Source organism: Macrobrachium nipponense, chromosome 9 (genome assembly GCF_015104395.2).
Source record: "Macrobrachium nipponense isolate FS-2020 chromosome 9, ASM1510439v2, whole genome shotgun sequence".
Lineage (NCBI taxonomy): Eukaryota > Metazoa > Arthropoda > Malacostraca > Decapoda > Palaemonidae > Macrobrachium > Macrobrachium nipponense.
In genome coordinates this window covers 18,107,461-18,117,460 of record NC_061110.1, presented here as the reverse complement: position 1 = coordinate 18,117,460, position 10,000 = coordinate 18,107,461, and the positions used below count along the sequence as shown (strand labels likewise).

The 10,000-nt window shown below is 34.9% G+C and overlaps 1 protein-coding gene across 2 annotated transcripts in view; it reads left to right on the top strand.

Annotated features, from left to right (window-relative positions):
* Window positions 1-8,170, top strand: part of LOC135217940 (uncharacterized) — a 48,162-nt gene extending 39,992 nt beyond the window's left edge. For both annotated transcript variants that reach the window (XM_064254043.1, XM_064254041.1), the window contains exons 15-19: window positions 1-46; window positions 922-1,077; window positions 4,695-4,846; window positions 5,987-6,135; window positions 6,941-8,170. The exon at window positions 1-46 is cut by the window's left edge and continues 86 nt beyond it. In XM_064254043.1, coding sequence (XP_064110113.1) covers window positions 1-46; window positions 922-1,077; window positions 4,695-4,846; window positions 5,987-6,135; window positions 6,941-7,125 — 688 coding nt within the window. In that variant the 3' untranslated portion in view covers window positions 7,126-8,170. The remainder of the gene's footprint in view (window positions 47-921; window positions 1,078-4,694; window positions 4,847-5,986; window positions 6,136-6,940) is intronic.
* Window positions 8,171-10,000: the final 1,830 nt, after the last annotated feature.

Sequence of the window (10,000 nt, the reverse complement as noted above, 5' to 3'; positions counted from 1 at the left end):
AAGAGCCAGTTGGTTCATTGAGAACAGACCGGATCTGGCAGCCAGGGTAAGAGGTATCCACGGTCTAGGTATTCTATCTGGACCGTGGGAGGGGGCTACCAAAAGCTACCAATCCGTAAACGCTTCGTTACCTTATAACCTAATAGTAACAGTGCATTGTGACAAGGCATTTTCTTTTATTAATTTTCTTTGTTCGTGGAACCTTTTCCTTATATCAGCTTTTAATTTTCTGCAGTTAACTATCCCGGCTTTGCCAAGTATGTTAAAAGAGGCCTTTCTTTCTTAGACCAAAGGTTAATATAGTTATTTCTATCTTAATTATAGTTATTTCTGTCTTTAATTTATGTCGAGACTGCCAGTGGTTTTGGTATTAAGTATCACTAAATATGCATCACTATACATTATTAAACTTGTTTGAGAATCAAAAGTTGAACAAATTTCGATAATTCGAATTCATAAACGCGTGAAAAATTTCATAATTTGAAGTAACTGGTAAAAATTTTCTAAATCTTATCTTTATAAGAAAACAGTTAGTTTGTTGTCGTGTGTGGATACATAGTTATGCGTTTTTATTAGTCGTCTTTATTCTATGAACCTTACCATTATTCAACTCTATCTTTTCTGACGCACAGGCGGCAAAAAGATTTCTAAAAACACATTTTCCCCACTCTGGCCTTCCCAATTTTCTCGGCTCTCCCGCTCGCTCGCCTGTCTTCTCTCCATATTTCTTTCATGTCTGCCCTGCAGATATTCCATGAGTTTCAATATCCCCTTTTCCCTTCCATCCATTATTATTATTTTTTCTCTATCTTTCTCTCTTCCTTTTCCTTTCTCTCTCTCATCCATTCCCCCTTTCAGTATCCGAAACATTTTCCAGCCTCGGATTTCTGATCATTTCGTGATTCCCACTTCTCCCTCCAGGTGGCTTTTCTGACGCAGGAGAACTCTTCGGCGAAGGACAGAATGTTATTGTCGGTTCCTACCAAGGAGCAACTGCTTCGTCTTTTGGGATACCTGCTCGACGAAGAGGAGTTCCTATCTCCCTACGGCATCAGGTCCCTCTCCAAAGTACACGAGGTGAGATGGAATACAGGTGAATAAAGGTACTGTAATAAAAGAAGATATATAGAGTAAAAGTAACCAGGGAATAAAGCTAAGGGAATGCAATGAAATAGGTGTGAGTATGTATGTCAGCACAGCGTCAAGGTGAGAACAATATGTTCAAGTTGAATTGTTAAATGAAAATAGTTATGTGATGGGATATACTGTACTTGAATCTAAACGCTATACCTTATAAGTTGGAAGCATTTGAATTTTTATTATTATTATTGGTATTACCATTATTACCATTCTTGCTGTTTTTGTTGTTGTTGTTGTTGTTGTTGTTGTTGCTGCTGCTTTGAAAGCGTTGAAAAATACAGCTGCATCAACTTAGTTTAATTGAAATAAGTCTTTTCAGTTCCAAAATTATATAAAAAACACACTCACACTCACACACACACACCACTCACACACACACTCACACACACACTAAAATTAGGATTGAAATGAATAACTGAAAAGTAAATTAAGCTGACTTTTAAGAGGGTCTCCTTTCAAGCTATTATTATTCATTATTATTATTATTATTATTGTTATTGTTATTATTATTATTATTATTATTATTATTATTATTATTATTATTATTATTATTATTATTATTATTATTATTATTATTATTGAGAATTAAAACTCACAATAGTGTTAAAAATATCTATGTATAGGGCGGTTAAAAGTGATGAAGAGAGACTTCCAGATATTACTCCATATCCCTCATCAGTATCTGGAAGTCTCTCCTTATCGCTTTCGCTTACTCGAGGAGTAGCCTACAAACTACTTTGTTGTTGTTGTTGTTGTTGTGGTAGGGGTTATTATTAGGAAAGGTCTATGGAAGAGCCTAAAAAGATCTGAGAAAGGTGTTTCACGTTGAATTAAACATTAATTTAAGGATAGGATATTTTGATTATTTATTAGAATGAAAAAGTAAAAAAAAATAAATATGATGCTAAACAGTAGACAAAAATTATATCCCATAAAATATAACGTATTTATTGTCCTTTTCGTTGGTGAAACAAGGCTCTGTTTGACCGTAGATTTTAGCAGGTTTTAATTTACGTTAAGAGTTATGAATATAATGTTCACAACTTATGCGTGAAGGGAAAATCTTGCACGTGGTCGAGCAAGCTGGAGATTGGCTCACCCCTTTTTATCTCTGTACATAAATATTTTTGACACTACTGCGGCGTTTAATTCTCGACATCATAGACTCGTTACAGGGGTTCTTTGGTTCCTTATTATTATTATTATTATTATTATTATTATTATTATTATTATTATTATTATTTATTTCATTCAATTATTTTATTAAATTATTATTGTTGTCTTTTTTTCTGGTCTCTCATAGTCATCCTATCCGACTGAGTGGCATTTATAGTTTGGGGTTCCGGGTTGTATCCTGCCTCCTTAAGAGTTCATCAATTCTCTCACTATATACGCTGTTTCTAGTACTACACTCTTCTGCACTAGTCCTGGAGCTACTCCACCATCTAGTTTTTCCAGGTCCCTTTTCAGGGATCTTTGGATCGTGCCTCGTGTCCCTTTGGTTATTATGCATACAATTTCCACTGGCATATCCCATATCTTTCTTATTTCTATTTTCAGGCCTTGATACTTATCAATTTTTTTCTCTATCTCTCTCATTTACTCTGGTGTCCCATGGTATTGCGACATCTAATGAGTGATACTTTATTATTATTATTATTATTATTATTATTATTATTATTATTATTATTATTATTATTATTATTATTATTATTATTATGTTAAAAAGAATTGCAGAATTAAGCAAGTTTATCTTATATGTTGTTCTTTTCTGTTTTCCTTACAATTCGCTTCTCAGGCTCAGGGATGTTTCTGAATGAATATTGGCCAGTTACTCAGAAACATCGCTAGCCTGAGAAGCGAATTGTAAGAAAATAGAAAAAATAATATATAAATCAACTCGCTTAATTCTGCCATTCTTTTTAACAGCATTTGCTTAAAAGAGAGGGCCTTCTACCAAAATAATTATTATTATTATTTTATTATTATTATTGTTGCTCCTATCACAGTCGTCCAATTTGACTGGGTGGTATTTATAGTGTGGGGTTCCAGGTTGCATCCTGCCTCCTCAGGAGTCCATCACTTTTCTTACTATGTGCGCCGTTTCTAGGATCACACTCTTCTGCATGAGTCCTGGAGCTACTTCAGCCTCTAGTTTTTCTAGATTCCTTTTCAGGGATCTTGGGATCGTGCCTAGTGTTCCTATGATTATGGGTACAATTTCCACTGGCATATCCCATATCCTTCTTATTTCTATTTTCAGATCTTGATACTTATCCATTTTTTTCACCTTCTTTCTCTTCAACTCTGGTGTCCCATGGTATTGCGATATCAATGAGTGATACTTTCTTCTTTATTTTGTCAATGAACGTCACGTCTGGTCTATTTGCACTTATCACCCTATCTGTTCTAATACCATAGTCCCAGAGGATCTTTGCCTGATCGTTTTCTATCACTCCTTCAGGATGGTGCTTGTACCACTTATTACTGCAAGGTAGCTGATGTTTCTTGCATAGTCTCCAGTGGAGGGCTTTTGCCACTGAATCATGCCTCTTTTTGTACTGGTTCTGTGCAAGTGCCGGACATTCGCTTGCTATGTGGTTTGTGGTTTCATTTTTCGTATTGCACTTCCTTCATATGGGAGAGATGTTATTTCCGTCTATCGTTCTTTGAACATATCTGGTTCTTAGGGCCTGATCTTGTGCCACTGTTATCATTCTTTCAGTTTCCTTCTTTAGCTTTCCCCTCTGTAGCCATTGCCACGTGTCATCGCTGGCTAGTTCTTTAGTCTGTCTCATGTATTGTCCGTGCATTGGTTTGTTGTGCCAGTCCTCTGTTCTGTTTGTCATTCTCCTGTCTCTGTATATTTCTGGGTCTTCGTCTACTTTTATTACTCCTTCTTCCCATGCACTCTTTAGCACTCGTCTTCACTGGTTTTCAGATATTGCCCCAGTGTTCTGTTCTCGATGTTGACGCAGTCCTCTATACTTAGTAGTCCTCTCCCTCCTTCCTTTCGTGTTATGTATACTCTGTCCGTATTTCTCTTGGGAGTAGTGCTTTGTGTATTGTCATATGTTTCCTGGTTTTCTGATCTATGCTGCGGAGTCCTGCCTTCGTCCATTCCACTATTCCTGCGCTGTATCTGATTACTGGCACTGCCCATGTGCTTATGGCTTTTATCATATTTCCGGCGTTGAGTTTTGACTTGAGTATCGCCTTGAGTCTCTGCATATATTCTTTCCTGATCGTGTCGTTCAATCTCTTGGTGTTTTATATCCCCTCCTTTCATTATTCCCAAGTATTTGTATCCCGTCTCATCTATGTGTTTGATGTTGCTCCCATCTGTAGATTTATCCCTTCAGTTCTTGTTACTTTGCCCTTTTGTATGTTGACTAAGGCGCATTTTTCTATTCCAAACTCCATCCTGATGTCCTCAAGATACAATCCTTACAGTCTGGATTAGGGTCTCTATTTCTATTATTATTATTATTATTATTATTATTATTTATTATTATTATTATTATTATTATTATTATTATTATACCGGTCCCCAGCATTCTCCCTTCGTACTGAGAGTTGGAGACGAGCATCACGAAGTGTCTTATGTCCCAGGGGAGTCCACCACCCACCTTTTTGGTGGCAACTCCAACTGGAGAGGACCCATCTGGCTTCCTATGAACTTCCTCATCATCACATCCCTTAAGAGGTTTGTCCGGACTTTTTTCAGTTTTCAGCTTTATTTATTTATTTTTTGTTGTTGCTGCTGTCATATTTTATCATTTCACTTTCATATTCTTCGTACCATATTTCGTATGTTTTCTAAATAGTTGCATCGTATTAGAAGGATTATTTTTTCTATTTTTTTTACTCATGCCTTCATTATTTGCAAATAGATTTAGTACTCGGCATTATTATTATTATTATTATTATTATTATTATTATTATTATTATTATTATTATTATTATTATTATTATTATTATTATCAATCAAGGTAAACGTCATTGAAACAGTTATTTTCAACAACACTGCCCTATTAGATGGGGACATCTTCTATTATTATTATTATTATTATTATTATTATTATTATTATTATTATTATTATTATTATTATTATTATTATTATTAAGCAAAGAGCATGTGTGCCATTTAATTATGCAATAGGGCAAGCCAATAAAAAAAGGACAGGAGTTGTACGCCATCCAAAGAAAAGTAACATGAAAATATCTATACATCCCTCACACCACAGACCAAATAAATAAAAACTGTATTACTTTGTAAATAATTGTTTGATGCATAAGTATGGATAATATCGAAATCAGAACTCAGAAATTAACTAACGAAGAAATCTAAACAAGATAATAAGTCAATGAAGTTTGCATGGCGACAAACTTAGGACTGTTGAAGGTCGTAACAACATCTATAGCACGAAACTAGTTAATACGTTCCTGGTCACCACATAAAGATGATTTCCTATCGAATATCATTATCGCTTGTCCGGGGAGTAAGCCTGCAAACTACTTTATTGTTGTTGTTGTTAGAGGGGAAGGGAGTTAAGAAAGGTCTATTATGGAAAAGTCTAAAAGTCCTGAAAATGTGTTTCTTGTTGAGGTAAAGTTACTGGAATTTTAGGGTAGGATATTTATCATTTATCTAATAGAATGAAAATGTAAAAAATTTCAAAGAAATAAATGTACATGTTAAACAGTACAGAATAATTATTTCTAATAAAATAAAGCGTATTTATTTTAATTTTCATTGGTGAAACAACGCTCTGTTTGACTGTAGATTTTAGCGCACCCCGAGTAACCTGGAGGTCCAATCACGCCTTGTTTCATTCTCTTTCAGATATCATTTCTTCTATGGGGATGATCTGAAGGTGGAATGCCCTAAGGGTTCAGGTGATTTCTTGACTCTGGAACAAGTTGCCGTGTTCCTCGCCAGGAGAGTAGCCAACCTCTTTTTACTTGGAGAAAATGGATGTCGCCCGTGTCATGGTAATATTTCTCTGAATAATATTTATTTTTCTTACATAATTATCTTTATAAAGATTATGTTGATCATATCTCATGCTTGATATATGCATAGTTTCTTTAATAATGGTTGAAAGCTTTCATCAACTCTTATTACAAAGGCAACTTTTGGCGAAGTCTAAAGTACATATTGGTTCCCATAGATCTAACACGTTACTAATAGAAAACTGGGAAATTCATAATGATATTCAATGCCTTATGTTATTATATTATAAATCCCCCCACCCCACGTAATTTGAAGCCTTTATTAGTGTCATATGATTAATTTAATCATACTTTTAAAGGCAAGTATATAATTTATGATGATAGCCATTCTATTTATATATTTTCTATTGTATCTCTCTGCAGATTAAAACCTTTGACAGTGTTACCTGGTTAATTCCGTATTATTATTTTACCGCATTAAATGTCCGCTTATTAACTTACACCTAGTTTAAGGGTAGTGCCGTCAGTGCACCTCAAGCAGTGCACTGTAGGCACTACTTAAGGATCTTTGTGGCGTCCCACCGGGCCCCTAGATGCAACCCCCTTTCATTCCTTTTACTATACCTGCATTCGTACTTTATCTTTCTTCCATCATACTTTCCACCCTTCTAACAATTGTTTCGTAGTGCAATTGAGAAGTTTCCCTTCTGTCACACTGTTGAAACATTTTACTCTGTTTCCCCTTTCTATCTGAATGACGTCATAGGTCCCAGCGCCTGGCCTTTGTCCTAGATTTTAGATTCCATTCCGTATTAATCTACAGGTCATGCTCTCCATTTTCCAGGTGAGAATTGGCAATACCGTGACGACCCAACCTGGCGCGATTTGATTTTGTTTTACGAATTCTTCCACGGGGAGACTGGAAGAGGTTGCGGGGCCTCCCATCAATCTGGCTGGACGTCGCTGGTCGCAAATTGCCTCAACATCACCCTGGGTTACTCTCAAGCTGGTCTGACCAGCAACGATTAAACGTGGGTTTGTTTATCCAGTAAGGAATCTAAGGCCCTCACTGCGCGCGACGTATGCGCAATGTAGGTTTTACTAAAGGATATTTGCATGGTCCCTTCGGCCCTGAGTTTCATCCACTTTTAAGCTTTTTACTTTACTTCCATTCCCTATTCCTTTCTTCCGTGTTGTTGTTCAACCACTCCAACTCTTAAGCACTGAATGGCTGAAAGCGTCCCAGTCTTGGCTATGTAGCTAATTTTCATAAGTCAACCTAATTTTCATATTTTTTTGTGATTCTTTTGTCAAATGAAAAAAAATAAATGTTTTATTTTGGGAATGTGTATTTTTATGTAAATAGAACCAAAGAGGCTTTAAACGATTAAGTTATCATTAGGAGAATGAGGCTTTAAACTATTATTTACCAATAGGAGAATGAGGCTATTAAAGATTATTTATCAATAGGAGAATGAGGCTATAAACGATTATTTATCAATAAGAGACTGAGGCTTTAAACGATTATTCCTCATTAGGAGAATGAGGCATTAAACAATTATTTATTACGAGAATGAGGCTTTAAACGATTATTATCATTAGGAGAATAATAACTGATGGAATTTTTTTTAGGGGCAGAGAGAAGACAAAACATATTTTAACACAAAAGGAAAATGAAAAATGCGTCTCTGGTATTAAGGATGGTAAACATTGAAAAATATTTCTGTACTTTCTTACTCCATTAATTTTAATGCAATTCACCTTATTCTCCGGAAGAAAATCTAAACTATTTATAAAATAAGCTGTCAGCTGAATTGGTCAGAAAAAGTTCTTGCCTTTACCATGGCAAGTTATTGTAGTAAGTTATTCTTTACAGCAGTAAAGTCTATATAAAAACTTTATAACTTCATTTCTTTGGAACGTATTTTCATGTTAAAATGATGAAAAATGTGCCTTACTGTTTGCTATTCCTTCACCACAGGGAAATTAATCTCGAGTACAGTCTGTGTAATGTGGTAACCCTTTATAATTTATTAAAAATGAGCTCGCTGTTATATTTTAGAACATTGTCATATACGAGACTCTTTACAAAGGATAACAGAATTTTCTTGGTACTTATATTATGTATAAAATGAAAATTTTCAAATGACACAAGAGAGTGATTTTTGGTCGTAAGTCATTTACTGTAAAAAGGAAAAAATAAAAAAAATAAAAAATGCTATGTTTGTGGTATCAAATTTGTATCTGAACGTCAGAGCAGACACATGTGTATATATACATATATATACATATATGTGCAAATATATGTATATTTGTTTTTATATGTAATGGCTGGTGAATCATGAGGTTGCAACGCAGGCAATATTTTCGGCCACGTTCATAGTTCGACAGCATATCGGTGGATGAAACAACTGTGCAGGAAACTTACACATTATCAGCTTCATACAACTCTACTAATGGGATCATCAACTTTGGATCAAATCACCCCCTCCCAACCCCCAACTCCCCCACGACCCCTCCACCCCCTCCATACACCCACCACCTACCGCTAACACTAACATAGATTTCGAATAGTGATCCTTATCTATCTGTTTGATAATAATTGTGGTATTCTGAGACCCTAATCAGACAACTATGTTAGTAAGACCCATGTGAATCACGAACATTTAGGAAATGACATCGATCCATATTTATTTCAAGTTTTTTAAATGTTGTTTTATCACTGGTTACAAAACATTATAAGTGATAAATTTGAATGCTTTAACTTTCAGGGATACATATATAGGTGGGAAATAAGACGAATGACATATGTAAGTGGCAATTTAAGAATCAGTTTAACACTGTGTATTTTTTAGTGGTAACCCTTGGGCTTATCATCACCTTAATTAGTCACTAGCTTATTTGATCACCTCTCTCTCTCTCTCTCTCTCTCTCTCTCTCTCTCTCTCTCTCTCTCTCTCTCTCTGTATTTTTTTTTAGGAGAGTTTCAGGGAAAATATACCAAGTGCTCTATAAACACCAGGCTCTCTCTCGGGTAGAAAATTGTGTTTTGCCTCATTCTGCTTCTGGCAAACTGTGCTCATTACGTTGGGATGGGGTTTTCTTCACACTCTTGTACAGATATTGCTCACTTCATCGCATTTCTCTCTCTCTCTCCTCTCTCTCTCTCTCTCTCTCTCTCTCTCTCTCTCTCTCTCTCTCTCTCTTTTTGTTTTGTTTCTTTCCTTCTTTTTTGTTGACAATGTTCGTTGGCTATACATGTTCTATCGAAGGAATATATGTATGTAGTGTAATGTATATATGTATATATATATATATATATATATATATATATATATATATATATATATATATATATATATATAATTATATATATATCCTATATATATATATAATATATATATACATTAGAATCAATATGACCATAATAATAGTAATAATTCTGAAAAATAAAATAGTAAAATAATATGTAGTATCGAGAGAGAGAGAGAGAGAGAGAGAGAGAGAGAGAGACTTCATCATCATCAACCCTCACAACATGTGACGCAATGTACTTCAGTGATATTCTATCTATCATATATCATGTGCTGTATCTTTCAGAAACCTCTAGTATACTACTGAGAGCTTTACTCTCAAATCAACAAAATCCTTCTTAAGATCTGATCTCTTCAATGAAAATGCATATGTGAAATTTGCCTAAGAAATAATACTAGTCATGACAAGAACAACAGAAAAAAGAAACTCTCTGAAGACTGGCTAAGATATATTGGCTGGATAAAAGATGCAGTTTCTTCACGAACTATTTTCTTGATTACAAGAACTCTTTTTGCTTTGCTCAGATATTCTGATGAAATTTCATCCTTCAGGACAAAGTCACACATACTCCAGCCACAGTCCTCCAACT